This window comes from Babylonia areolata, chromosome 4 (assembly GCF_041734735.1).
Source record: "Babylonia areolata isolate BAREFJ2019XMU chromosome 4, ASM4173473v1, whole genome shotgun sequence".
Taxonomy (NCBI): Eukaryota; Metazoa; Mollusca; class Gastropoda; order Neogastropoda; family Buccinidae; genus Babylonia; species Babylonia areolata.
This window is the reverse complement of record NC_134879.1, coordinates 50,636,039-50,651,038: the sequence shown is the minus strand read 5'-3', so window position 1 is coordinate 50,651,038 and position 15,000 is coordinate 50,636,039. Positions and strand designations below refer to the sequence as shown.

General features: G+C 51.6%; 1 protein-coding gene across 1 annotated transcript in view; it reads right to left on the bottom strand.

The window, feature by feature from the left end:
• Positions 1-13,636, bottom strand: part of LOC143281279 (uncharacterized) — a 78,657-nt gene extending 65,021 nt beyond the window's left edge. Inside the window, exons 1-2 of the mRNA XM_076586410.1 lie at positions 12,300-13,636; positions 6,254-6,474 (exon numbers count right to left, since the gene is read on the bottom strand). Coding sequence (XP_076442525.1) covers positions 6,254-6,474; positions 12,300-12,381 — 303 coding nt within the window. The 5' untranslated portion in view covers positions 12,382-13,636. The remainder of the gene's footprint in view (positions 1-6,253; positions 6,475-12,299) is intronic.
• Positions 13,637-15,000: the final 1,364 nt, after the last annotated feature.

Below are 15,000 nucleotides of genomic sequence, written 5' to 3'. Positions count from 1 at the left end.
GAGGCAGAGACAGACAGCGACACGTGAAAGAGAGAGAGAGAGAGAGAGAGAGAGAGAGAGAGAGACGGGGGGAGAGACAGACAGGGAGGGAGGAGGAGGGTGGGATAGGGGTGGGGGGGGGGAAGTTGTCCACCATACCAGGCAGACCACACGCACAGAATACAGAAACCTCAGTACATCCGCCAACCATACACAAATAATAACAGTACGGACGGAAACACTGCCCTGCATACCCCTCAAAGCACTTACCACAACTCTCTCTCTCTCTCTCTCTCTCTCTCTATCTCTCTCTGTCTGTCTCTCTGTCTGTCTGTCTGTCTGTGTTCACCACCACCACCACCCACCCACCCACCCACCCACCCTGCTCCACCATTCACAAAAGTGTGCCAACTGCCGCGGAAAGGCGCTGCGAATGATTTGACATGGGGTGGGTGTGGTGTGTGTGTGTGTGTGTGTGTGTGTGTGTGGTGGGGGGGGTGTCGACTGGACCCCTGACACACACAATGAAAAAAAAAAGAGAGAAAAAAAAAAGAAAAAAGAAACATATAAAAGAGGCGAACAAAAGAGAGAAAAAAAGTCACGCTTCAACGAACCACAGCGGAATCGTGAATGAGACGTGGCGACTGGCAGCTGAGAACTGACGAGAGAGAAATCAACCCAAACACAACACAACAAAGAAGCACCTTCCCACGCCATGACGCAACTGTCACAAACTCACTACACGGGTGACAGGCCGGACACACGTGACATTAGATTTGAGGGGTGGGGATGCGGGTGGGTGGGGGGTGGGGGGGGGGGTGATGTTCATCGCTACGCTCAGAGAGAGAGAGAAAGAGGCAGACAGACAGGCAGGCTGGCAGACACAGATATATACTACTATCGAGGGAAAGAACGCCTGCTGTCGAAAGCATGAAGGCGTAATCATCGAAAAGAAACAAGACGGATGCATACCCATTATCCTCACTCTAAATCCGATCCCCGCCTCCCTCAAAAGACACACACACACACAGACACAAACACACACACGCCGGCGCGCTCGTGCTCACACCCACCCACCCACCCACCCACCCACCAAGACACACACACAAACACACACACACTGGCATGTACCCACACCCACCCCCCACCCACACACACACACACACGAACACACACAACACACCACACCACACCACACAGCACAACACAAACCGTAACCCACACTAATTTCACAGACAAGATGACAAAAGCTCATTGCATTCGCTCATAATTGCAGTCCATCATTATCACCCCGCCGACAACGACAAGAAGTCACTGCCACGATGTTATCAAACACACACACACACACACACACACACACACACACACACACACACACACACACACACACACACACACACACACACAATACAACACAACACACACACACACACACACACACACACACAACACACACAAACACACACACACACACACACCAAATACAAGCCAACTTCTTCCACTGCACCGCGACTCGGTCCAAGACACAGGACACTCTAACCCCCACCCCCTCCCACAACCCCCAAGCCTCATCCCTCCCCCTTCCCCCACCACTCTCCCCCCTTATCCCCCCCCCCCCACGCCCCCACAGCCCTGACTTCCGGTATGATGGTGGTCCAGTGATAGAAGCAAGTGGCAAGAGATGGCCCATTTGTCACTTCCTGACGGCCAGAGGGGGCCGAGGGGTTGGGGAGGGGGGAGGGGGGGGGGTGCGGGAGGCGAGTCGGCTACCACTTGACTACCAGGGCCGAGGGGGTCGGGGGTGGGTGGGGGGTAAGGAGGGGGCAGAGCAGGCTGATGGGGACATGGGGGCAGATGTAGTAAATGGGCAGCCATTATACATACATACAAGCAAAGACGGAGAGAGAGAGAGAGAGAGAGAGATATTCGTGACTGACAAATGACCTGTCGACCAACTGGCGAACCTCTCAGGTGCAGAAGGCACTTACACTACAAGACACGTGTTCTGAGCCACAAGAAAGGGTTAAGGTAAGGCAGGGCGCGTGTGATAGTGGACAGAGATAGTGGCAGACCATGTGGCCAACAGTAGCACACACACTTCCGTATTGGGTTTAAACAGGTATTGTATACGTAGCAGTAGCAAAGACAGCAACAGCGGTAGTTGAAGTGACAGCATCAGTAGCACAGGAGCAGTAGCAGCAGCAGCAGTAGCAGCAGGAGCAATTGTAGTAGCGGGGAATAGCATTTAGTTGAAACTGGAGTTCGACGGGCGCAATAGCCGAGTGGTTAAAGCGTTGGACTGTCAATCTGAGGGTCCCGGGTTTAAACGAATCACGGTGACGGCGCCTGGTGGGTAAAGGGTGGAGATTTTTACGATCTCTCAGGTCAACATATGTGCAGACCTACTAGTGCCTGAACCTCCTTGGTGTGTATATGCAAGCAGATCAAATACGCACGTTAAAGATCCCGTAATCCATGTCAGCTTTCGGTGGGTTATGGAAACAAGAACATACCCAGCATGCACACCCCCGAAAACGGAGTATGGCTGCCTACATGGCGGGGTAAAAACGGTCATACACGTAAAAGCCCACTCGTGTGCATACGAGTGAACGCAGAAGAAGAAGAAGAAACTGGAGTTCTGTGGTTATGAACACACACACACACACACACACACACACAGACGGAGAGATGTGGGGGCCGGGGGGTGGGGGCCTCGAGAACTGGGGGCGGGGTTGGTATAAAAAAAATTTTTTTTTAAGTTGGCCGGCCAAACTGATCAGCTCTCCAAATCCCCCCATGACACCAGAATCCCCCAGGAATCCGATATGACACCCTCCACCCCCCAACACTCCAGCCTGCCATGAGCAGTCAGCGGAGGAGGACACGCCCTCTGCAGACATCTCCAATTGTTGACACACTGAAAGTTTCAAGGATTGGCGTTAAGCCGGTGTCAAACAACGCCTTTTACTACCCACCCATTCCACCCCCCACCCCTCACACCTAAACCCTCAATTCCTCTGTGCAAATCTGTTTGCTGCTACCACCACCACCACCACCACCACCGCCCCCTACTACCCTCCTCTTCCATCCCCCTCTCACCACCACCACCACTACCACCACCACCACCACCTTGCGTCGTGGTCTTGTTCAGTTTTCTTGTTGATTATTTTCACGCCCTATGAACCTGGACCACCCGGCTTTCAGCGCTCACTGCTGGCGGTGCTCCTTTTGTATTGGGGGGGAGTGAAAATAAGGCGATTCTTTGTTGTCTGCCTGTGTGTGTGTGTGTGTGTGTGTGTGTGTGTGTGTGTGTGTGTGTGTGTGTGTGTGTTGTGTGTGTGTGTGTGTGTGTGTGTGTGTGTGTGTGTGTGTGTGTGTGTGTGTGTGAGACTGTCCTTGTCTCTTGAAGTGGAAGTATGACAAAAGTTACTTACGACTTTTTTCTCTCTTTTTTTTCTTCTTTAGTAACTTGCATCTTGATTGTGGTTGAAATCCCTCGGGACTTCATACCGTGTTTGCTTCTTTTGAAGAATTGCCATATTCAAATGTGATGAAAAGAAAAAAAACAACATTCGCTGTATATACAGGCACTTGGCCAACATACAGTAAGCATCTCCTCTGCTTCTACTTCTGGTCTTCCCTGCCCCCCCCCCCCCCCCCCCCCCCCCGCCCCCTCCCCACATTCCCGTTTCTTCGCTGTCTTTCCTCCTCCTCTCTCTCTCTCTCTCTTTCCTCCTCACCCTCTTTCTCTGTCTGTCTCTCTTTCCCTCACTGAGATTTATTTCTCTCTTAGTTCTCTTGTTCGTTTCTACACTCACCCCCACCCTTTAGATTCCGTTTTTGTTTTTGTTTGTTTCAAACGAGAAACGCTTTGAGGTAATCACATACCATGCTACCCTGGCCCCCACAAAACAATGCTCCGGGTCACTGGTGCATTCAGTGTGTACTTTGAATTACGACTGAGGAGGAACTGTGATGAAGAAGCCTCAACCCGGTCGAAAAACAACAACAACAACAACAAAAAAAAACACACAAAAAAAAACAGTAGCCAAGTCCAGGTCACTCTTTTCCACAACCCCAACTTCCACTATTTCCCATCCAAACTCCCTTCCCAACCCTTTCCCTACGACGAGGTTACGAAGAGCCGGTCTTCAGAGCACGTCATTGACTGATTGACGTCAGTTTCTGAACCATCGCAAACATCATGTCACCCACGGCAAGTCCACCTCCACCAAACATGTCTACTTACGATTGGTAATTACTGATTATCTTCTCCCGCCATCTGCATGCATACACCCGCAGAATCGAAACGACTTTCAAGTATCAAGGTTGTCAATTTTCAGGTACACAGTCAGTCTTCTCTTGCGATGTATTCGCCGCAGTGAAATCACGAATGCTGTCATACTTTTGGCTTTGTTCTCTGTGAAGTGTCAGGAAAGAAGAGACTGAGAAATACTAATGGATAGCCTCTACTTCTTCTTTTTCTTGGAGTTCACTGAAATACTAATGGATAGCCTCTACTTCTTCTTCTTGAAATTCACTGAAGTACTAATGGATAGCCTCTACTTCTTCTTGAATTCACTGAAGTACTATGGATAGCCTCTACTTCTTCTTGAAGTTCACTGAAGTACTAATGGATAGCCTCTACTTCTTCTTCTTGAAGTTCACTGAAGTACTAATGGATAGCCTCTACTTCTTCTTGAAGTTCACTGAAATACTAATGGATAGCCTTTGCTTCTTCTTGGAGTTCACTGAAATACTCATGGATAGCTTCTACTACTTGGAGATCACTGAAATACTAATGGATAGATTCTACTTCTTCTTGGAGTTCACTGAAATACTGTATGAAAGCAGGAAGAAATCGGAAGTACAAAATGATGTCCTAACATGCCTCCAAACGTATTCCCCCATCACCTAAATCCAGCTTGTACTTTTATTTAGAGATTAGAAATATTTTCCCGGGACATCTCTGCGCCATGTACTATCTTCAACCCTTCTTCTTCTTTTTCTTCTGTCTCCACTGACCACCGCTTCCGTCTAGCTCTTCACCACCCTTCCCACCACCCCCTCTCCCACAGACTGATACGCATACATTCTGTCTCTCTCTTGCTCTCTTCCTCTCTAACGCACGCGCGCGCTCACGCATGTGCGCGCGCGCACACACACACACACACACACACATGCACACACGCTACACACACACATACATTTACACACACACACACACACACACACACACACACACACACACACACACACACACACACACACACCACCCTCCAGCAACACCAAGGGGCCAGAAGGCGTCTTATCTCTCTCCACCCTTTTTTCAGCACCTACCCCTGATCCCAAAACCGTTGCGAAATAAAAAAAAAAAAAGAAAAAAAAAAAAGAAAAAAAGAAAAGGGAACAGCAGTCTAAGAAGGCATGCAGAAATCATCAGAGACTGCTCTCCCCTGTCTTGCCGGCCTGATAAAGGGAGTGTACTGTCAACATGGCGCTGATGATAACGTGTTAACCTCCCCTTACTCTCTCCCCCTCTCTCTCTCTGCCCCTCCCCTCCCCCCCATCCCCCTTCTCCCCACTTCCGGCTCCAGCACCTTGTGTGGAGGAGTTCTGGGGGGAGAGGGGATAGCCGTTCTGGTACCATGTAGTACAGCATGTTTCTGTTTTCTCTTCTATTCCTGTATCTTTCCAACACTACCTGCCTCTCTCTGTTCTTGTTCATCTGTGTGTGTGTGTGTGTGTGTGTGTGTGTGTGTGTGTGTGTGTGCGTGTGCGTGTGTTCGCGCGTGTGCGTGTGCATGTGAGTAAATCCATTTCGCCCCCCCTTTTTTTCCATCTATTTCCCATTCTGTTTAATCTCTCTGTCTATCTCTTTCTCTGTCTGTATGTTTGTCTGTCTGTCTGTCTCTCTCCCTCCCTCTCCCCTCTCTCTCTCCCTCCCCCTCTCTCTCTCCCTCCCCCTCTCTCTCTCCCTCCCCCCTCTCTTTCCCTCCTCCCCCCCCCCCCCACCCTCCCTCTCTCTCTCTCATCCCATTCTCTTCTTCCTTTGACTTCTTCTCATCGACGCCGTCCGGTCGTCCATCTTCTGCTCCACCGTGTCCTCCCACCCCTGCCCCACCCCACCCCACCCCACCCCACCCCACCTCATCTCCACTCTCTTACTCCTTCTCCTCATCACCCTCCTCAGTAACAAGACACAACCCCCGAGACTGAGATGGTGATTACCTCTCAAGGACGCTCACACTCCGACGACTGTCTTTCAACTCACCTTAGCTCCCTCTGCATCACTGGAGACCGGCACGCTGGCACCGCCGTCGACGTCTTCGCCCTTCGTGGCGCCGACGCCCGAGGTTCCAGGGAGCTTCTGGTCAAGGTCGTCAAAGCTGAGGAGGTCAAGGTCGTCGAGGTCAAGGTTGTTCAGGTCATTGAGCTCCTGCTTGTCCAGGCTGTTCAGGACCCGTTCCAGTTCCGAGCCTGTCGGCTGCTTGGCTGGATGATGCAAAGGAAGGCAGGCGTGAGGTAATGAATGAACGAATGAATTGACGGGTAAGTGAACGAATAAGGGAATGGATGGATGGATGGATGAAAAGACTATGGATGGATGGATGAAAGAATGAGCGTGAGAATGAAAGACGGAGTAGAATGGTGGATGAACGAATGGTGGAATAAACAGCTAAATGAATGGATGGATAAATAAGAGAGGAAAGAGTGAGAGAGTGAGCAATCCAGAATGAACGGACGAACGAACGAAAGAGCGAACTTACGAATGAATGAATGTATGAATGAATGAATGAATGACCAGAAGAATTCAAAGCCCATGGATTGAAGGAACCATCGAAAACGGACAAAAGAATAAATGATAATTATCAAGAACAAAAGATTTAATGTCTGCACGTGTATGTGAGTATAGGAAAGGCAGAGAGAACAGATGAGAAAGAGAGAAAAAAAAAAAAAAAAACACCCAAACAAACTACAGACAGTCATTATGACGAAGTAAAAAACGAAATAAAACAATTTAGATGTGCTACAAAATACATCTAGCCGTACTTGCTTGCCCTTTTTTTGTGTATAAAAATAACCCTGTTTCTGTGTTTTTGTGTTGTGTGGGATTTATATATATTTTTTTTAATTGCAGAAATGGTTTTCAGATTGTCTTGGTTTAGCATTCCAATTTACACCTGTTTTAAAGCAGAAACGAACTTCCTGGTGGCCTCATTTTGTCTCTCTAACAGTCTGTCTATCTGTCTCTCGCACGCGAGCGTCAGTGTGTGTATGCATGTGTGTGCACGGATGTGGGTGTGTGTGGAGGGCCGGGAGGGTGTTTTCTTCATTATGTATACAGTTCTGCATGAAAACCTTTTCCTTTCATTTATGTGTGTGCTATTTGTAATAGATGTAGATTAGCAAGGACAGATTGGAAGAATAGGCAATGCCTAAAATCTTAATCCTTGAATAAAAGCGTTTTGAGTTCTGAGTTCTGTCTGTTAGTCTGTCTGTCTGTTCCCCACCCCTTTCTCTCTCTCCACTACCCCTCCCCCCCCCTCTCTCTCTCTCTCTCCCTTACTCCTTCCCTCCCTCTCTCTCTCTTTCTCCGTCCTTGACTCTCTCCCTCCATCTATGTCTCGGCTCTGATCCCCCCCTCCCACCGCACACCCCCCCCCCCCACCCTCCCTCCACGCTCCCCCCCCAAAAAATACTCTGATTTATGCGCAGGTTGACCAGAGGAATGAGGTCAGTGTAACGATCGATTTCACTGACCATGCAGTCACTTTCCTCTCAGAGGACGGACTGAAGCCTTAAAGAAAACAGCAGGGCAAGAAAACAGCACAACTTGCAAAAGACAGCTCACTCTCACAGCTATAATACGTTGGCCAATGTATGTGTGTGTGTGTGTGTGTGTGTGTGTGTGTGTGTGTGTGTGTGTGTGTGTGTGTGTGTGTGTGTGGAGAGAGAGAGAGAGAGAGAGAGAGAGAGAGAGAGGTGTTGGTGTGGAGGGGGTGGGGGGAGGGGAGAGGGAAAGATTATAGAAACCTGTATCATGCAGACTTTCCGGTGGGTTTGGGGGCTGAGAGGAGTGGGGTACAAGTGCAGAGGCAACAAGAAAGAGAGAGAGAGAGAGAAAGAGAGAGAGAGATAGAGAAGTGCAAATGCTGAATCAGAGAGAAGCGTTAGTCCACGATTCTCTCTCTCTCTCTCTCTCTCTCTCTCTCTCTCTCTCTCTCTCTCTCCCAGTTTCTCCGCTTTCCTGTGCGTGTGTGCGTGCGTGTGTGTGTGTATGTGTGTGTGTGGCGTACGCGCGCGTATGTGAGTGTGTGTGTGTGTGTGTGTTGTGTGTGTGTGTGTGTGTGTGTGTGTATGCGTGTGTGTGTGTGTGTGTGTGCTCGCGCTCGCGCGCGCGTGTGCGTGTGTGTGTGTGTGTGTGTGTGGGTGTGTGTGTGCCAGTGTGTGTGTGTTTCAAAAGTGCGGCTGTTAACGTGTGCAGAGGGTGTGATGTGTATGTATAAAGTTCGGGGCGTTACGGGTTTATCTCTAATTACAAAACCCGCCAGCAGAATTCAGTGCTGATGCCATGCAACAGAAATGGAACTAGCAGATGTGGCCGAGGAGTGGGAGGGCGGGGGGAGGGTGGGGGGGGGGGGCGGGGAATGGGGGGGAGATGGGGCGGAGGCGCGGGGCCGGGATGGTGGTGGTTGGGGGGTTGGGGTGTAGCTAAACAAATCCTGCAGGATGATACCCTTCAGACGTGATCCAGACACACTGACATGGACAGGTACTGACAGAGGCAGAGGTATAGAGAAGGATGATGGCAATGACGGCGATGATGATGATGATGATGATGATGATGATGATTGTGTGTTGACATTACGACCAAATGAGAGAGAGAGGAGGGAAGGGGGAGGAGAGGAGGAGAGAGAGAGAGGGGGGGAGAGCTGAGAGAGTTTGGGGTGGGGGGAGAAGGTGATAGGGGTATAGAGAGGGGAGCGGAGAGAGAGAGAGAGGGGGGGGGAGAGTCTGGGGGAGAGAGGAAGAGCGAGTCGGAAGAGAGAGAGGGGGAAAAGGGGAGACAGTTGTGGGGAGAGAGAGAGGGGGGGAAGAGAGGAGAGAGAGAGGGGGGGAAGAGAGGAGAGAGAGAGGGGGGGAAGAGAGGAGAGAGAGAGGGGGGAAGAGAGGAGAGAGAGGGGGAGAGAGAGAGGGAGAGAGAGGGGAGAGAGAGGGGGAGAGAGAGGAGGAGAGAGGGGGGAAGAGAGGAGAGAGAGAGGGGGGGAAGAGAGGAGAGAGAGAGGGGGGGAAGAGGGGAAAGAGAGGAGAGAGAGAGGGGGGAGAGAGGAGAGAGAGGGGGAGAGAGAGAGGGAGAGAGAGGGGAGAGAGAGGGGGAGAGAGAGGAGGAGAGAGGGGGGAGAGAGGGAGAGAGAGAGGAGGGGAGATAGAGGGAGAGGGGGGCAGAGAGAGAGAGAGAGAGGGGGAGAGAGAGGGAGAGAGGAGAAAGAGAGAGAGAGGGAGGGGGGGGAGAGAGTCTTGGGGAGAGAGGAAGAGAGGGAAATAGGGGAGACAGTTGTGGGGAGAGAGAGAGGGGGGAGAGAGGAGAGAGAGAGGGGGGAGAGAGGAGAGAGAGGGGGAGAGAGGGGAGAGAGAGGGGAGAGAGGAGAGAGAGAGGGGGGAGAGAGGAGAGAGAGAGGGGGGAGAGAGGAGAGAGAGGGGGAGAGAGAGAGGGAGAGAGAGGGGAGAGAGGGGGAGAGAGAGGAGGAGAGAGAGGGAGAGAGAGGGGAGGGGAGAGAGGAGAGAGAGAGGGGGGAGAGAGGAGAGAGAGAGGGGGGAGAGAGGGGAGAGAGAGGGGGAGAGAGGAGAGAGAGAGGGGGGGAGAGAGGAGAGAGAGAGGGGGAGAGAGGAGAGAGAGGGGGGAGAGAGAGAGGAGAGAGAGGGGAGAGAGGGGGAGAGAGAGGAGGAGAGAGAGGGAGAGAGAGGGGAGACAGGGGGGGAGAGAGGAGAGAGAGGGGGGAGAGAGAGGAGGGGAGAGAGAGGGGGAGAGAGAGGGGGGAGAGGGGGGAGAGACAGGAGTGGAGATAGAGGGAGAGAGGGGGGGGCAGAGAGAGAGGGGGTGGGGCAGAGGGAGAGAGGAGAAAGAGAGAGAGAGAGGGGGGGGATAAAGAGAGAGCTGGAGAAGAACAGACACGTGGAAAAGACAACAAGACAGGGAAAATAGGCCCACACACACACACAGAGATGCAGCCTGACCATGGTAATAATTTTATGCCCCTTGCCCTGGCCACAGACCAGTACAGCAGGTAGTGGTGGTGCAACAGAGCTTTGTGACTTTGGCACTGTATGGCCCCCGTATGGTATGTACCCTCCCCTTTGATGTTACCTACACACACACACACACACACACACACACACACACACACACACACACATCAAGTTGTGAAGGGTCGCTGCACATGGTGTGTGTCAAACCTCTAACAATCCCTCTGCAGGCCCTGTGCTTCGTGCACACTGATCTCTTTTCTTACTTTGAGTTTGAGTGAAGTCGTTCTTTTTCTTTTTTCTTTTGCTGCTGGGATGTTTGCCGGCCGATAGGTTGTATGTGTGTGTGTGTGTGTGTGTGTGTGTGTGTGTGTGTGTGTGTGTGTGTGTGTGTGTGTGTGTGTGTCGTGTACAAGAGAAAGGGGGATTTCTGTGTGTCCTTCTGTCTCTCTCTGCCCCCCATGTCGCTGTGTCACTATTTTTCGTTTGTCATTCTCTGTCTGTCTCTCTGTCCCCTTCCTTACGTTGCGATGAAGAGTGTGAGCGTATTAAGCGCGCTTCTGAGTGTGTGTGTGTGTGTGTGTGTGTGTGTGTGTGTGTGTGTGTGTGTGTGTGTTCGTTCTTCGGTTAATTCAGCGTCTTTCAAGTGATACACACGCACGCACGCACACACACACACGCACACACTACACAGACACACACACAGACAGACAGATAGACACACACGCACACACACACACACACGCACACACACACACACACACACACACACACACACGCACACACACACACACACACACACACACACACACACACACACGCACACACACACACACACACACACACACACACACACACACACACCACCCTACTCACGCACGCACGCACTCACACTGAGCGGCTGGAGAGAGTGAGGAGGAAGCGGAGAGCTGTGTAGTGATGACAATGATGACAGCGATAACGACTCAGGCGAGGACTGACGTACATGATGACAGCAAGAATCGAGTAAATGTCAATGCTGAATTATGTACAAAACGCTCAAAAATTGAAAAAAAGGACCAACTGACGAAACTTGAGAATCACACGAGCACCGCTCCGCCCCCTTCTCCTTCCTATCCCCTCCCCCCCCTCCCCCCACCAAAAAAAAGAAAAGAAAAAGAAAAAAAGAAATGAAAGGTATACACAGATCAAGGTCAGAACGACATTTCATATAGAAGTCAAGGAACATCATAAAAAATGAGCTAGGTCAATTAAGCAATATATTTTTTGTTTTCCAAAAAGGGGGATAGAAAAGAACTTTAACTAACCACCGCCTTGTCAGTAACCAATCCGCGAATGAGAAGAGACCTCTCATCGAAGAGTCTTCACTCTCATCGAAGAGTCTTCATTTTCTACAGGATTATTTTGCCCATCACCACCTTTCAGCCTTTTACCTACAGCTTCCCAGACAGCGATGTTCAGAAAGCGACACTGAGTATGAAAGTTCAAGTTGTCACTGTCCGACGGACTTTCACTGACCACCAGAACATCAAGGGGGGGGGGCAATTGACAACTGTCGTGGAGAGTGTCTCACCCAAGGTACATCCCAAAGAACTCAGTGCTGCACCTCCACTCTCTCGGCCAAGAGGGCGTTAGGACAATCGGCGCTGGGATCAGTGATCCCCAATACAAACGCCAACTAGCCGTCGTGGCTGCTGCACTGAGACGGAGCCAGTGCAGACTTGCCTGCTAGTCTGAAAGTCATAGCCCTTTACAAAATACTTCAGTACAGCTGTAAATGAATTCCCATTGCGGTGGAGAAACCATTGATCATTACAGTTCTAATGAATAGCGCCCAGTGGCAGCCGTCAGCCGGCTCTAACCAGGTGGGCAGCCTGTTGTGCAAATGACCCCGTGTTTGTAAAGCGCTTAGAGCTTGGTCACCGACTAAGGATGGGCGCTATTTAAGTATCCATATCAAATCAAATCAAAATAAATCAAGCTATCGCGTTGCTTTTGGCCTAACTGAAAGCCCATGTCAACCTCTGATAAAAACCGAGTTTCGTCACAGAAGCAGAAAGCAGCAGACTTACCTGGGGGTGACAGAAGCACCATGGCCTGAAGTGGACACACACCCGCCATCAGCAGCACCAACACATACACCGCTGTCTCCATCCTCAGGGGCGGAAAAGGGAAGAAAGAAAGAAAGAAAGAAAGAAAAACAAACTGTTCCAAATGTTAAAAGTGTGTCACCTCTGTCCTCGGCCTATTCGCAGCCAAAGTGCACCTTCCCACCACTGACACACACAACGAAAAAACAACAACAAAACAACAAAAAAACCACCAACAGGACCAAATGTCAACCGGGTTTCACTGCTGTATCTAATGTAGTGACATGGGAATGTTTTGAGTTCTGTCAGCAAAACAGTGTGTTACAGAGTTCTTGCCGGCAGGGGTCTTGTGTTTTATTTTCCAGGCGAGTCAAGCTGATGCCGTTATGATGTGTTTGTCCAGGTGGTACGGTCTTTTAGCTCTCGTCGGCACTTTCACTTGCTTCGTTCACGTGTACCCACACCAAAAATGACACCACTGACTCTGATAGTCAACCACACCGCTCCCGCAGACGACAGAGATGACGACGACGATGATGATGATGGGGATGATGATGACGACACCACAAGGCGTGGGATCCAGCGACAGAGAAGGGGGAACTACTCGCCGGGTCACGTGGTTTTCACGGCTGCAGACACCGCGTGTTATTTAGCTTCTGTCAATGTGTCTGTGAACAAGACAGCGGCTGTCTGTTCCATCAACTCACGTGGTGTGGGAATAATTCGGCTCTGTTTTTGCAAACCGGGTAGGGTGCAATTTTTGGGTTTTTTTTCTATGAATGATGATAATTATTTGGTTGTTCCTATGTGGAAACGATGCGTCAGCAACTTCCTGCTCGGTAGAAAACCAAAATAAAGTCCTTTTCTAGATGTGAAAAGAGAGAGCAGGAGGCCCGCAGTGTCACACACAAGACCGATATCATCACACCCCCTTGCCTTACACACTCACTCTTCCAGGGTTTTTTTTTTCTCTTTCTTTCTTTTCTTACTCTTTTGTTGTATCTCCAACACCCCCCTCTCTCTCTCGCTCTCTCTCACAACCTTTTGTTTTTTGTTGTTATTTGTGGGGTTTTTTTGTTGTTGTTTTTTTGTTGTTGTTGTTGTTTTTTCACTGTCCCCGCTTTTCATTCGACGTAACGATGACAGCCGACACAAATCCTGGACGATTGACTAATGCTCTCAGTTAGCAGTAGTAGTAGTAGTGGTCGAGTAGTAAAGCGTGCGCAAAGGTAAGCGAGGAGTCGGTGACGGACTGTTAAATCCTCGAGCTACGGTCGTGTTCACTTCGCAGTCTTGCCACTGGCCACTGCACGCGGCGGGCATCTGAAGAACGGCTTTGGCCGCCTGGCCTATTTTATAGTCAGTCCCCAGAGAGGGGAACGAGAGAGTTGGGAGTGGGGATTGGGGGTTGGGGTGGGGTGGGGTGTGTGGGTGGGTGGGAGGCGTCGGGCAGAAAGGGGAGTAGGTGGGGGGGGGGGGGGGGGGGGGGGAGTAGAGGTGGTGGAAGAGGGCTCGGCTGTACCGGTATCGTACTACTACACCAGGCATTCAGGAGTAGCGGGAAGGAGAGCGGGAGCTGGAGGAGGAGGAGGAGGAGAAGGAGGGGGAAGAGGAGGAGAGGCATAGAAAGGGGTGGCCCAGTAAGTCGCGTGGTGGTTGTGGGGTGGTAATGGAGGAGGGGGAGTTGGAGGATAAGGGGTGTGGAGTGTTGGTGTGTGTGTGGGGGAGGGGGGGAGGGAGGAGGGAGGAGGGAGATGTTGAGGAGAGAGAGAGAGCGAGAGCGAGAGAGAGAGGATCTGCAAGGCAGGTCACGGCGCAGGCGGCTCAGTGTGTGTGTGTGTGTGTGTGTGTGTGTGTGTGTACGTGCGCGCGCGCGCGCGTAATAACTCAATTGTCTGTTGCTGCCGGCGCTACTACCACGAAGCATTAACAAGTACTACGTGCAACTTCCCCGAACCCCCTTTCACCCCCCCCCCCCCATCCCCTTCCCCGGCCCCCCCTCCTCCACCACCAGCACTCAGCCTCCCTCCACCACCCTTCTACCCCCATCTCTTCACCCTTCCTCCCACCCCCTTTCCTTCCACTCCATCAAACACCCCCTCCTCCACCCCTTCCACCCCCTCCACCCCCCAACCCTCGGCAAGCATCAGTTCGTGTGGATGAACAGAGTTCGGGTGGCAAGTTGGTCAGTTGCGGGTGGGGAGGGGGGGGTGGGGTGCGGGGGGGGGGGGGGGGGGCGGGGGGGACAGGGAAAGAGAGCGGTGAGGGGGTGGCGGAGTTGGGGTGGGGGAGGAGGAGGGGGGGTGCGGTGGAGTGGGGGCGACGACACAGAAAGAGGGGGGGGGGGGGGGGCAGGGGGTTGGTTAGGTAGGGGTGGGGTTTGGGGGGGGGAAGGAACGGAGGGGTCAGTGGTGAAGGAATGACGTCTTTTCTCGTCATCATCTTCACTGACACCCCCAACACTGCCGTGACTGACATATGAACAGAGAGACAGACAAACAAACAGTAGCATTGCAGTCACAGTTTGTGTAGGTTGCCGGAGAGCGGGGAGAGGTGGGTGAGGGTGGGGGGTCGGTGTGTGGCTGTTGGATGGAGGGGGGAGTAGGTAGTGGGGGGGGGGGGGTCGGTATGTGGCTGTTGGATGGAGGGTGGAGTAGGTAGTGGGGGGGGGGGGTCGGTGTGT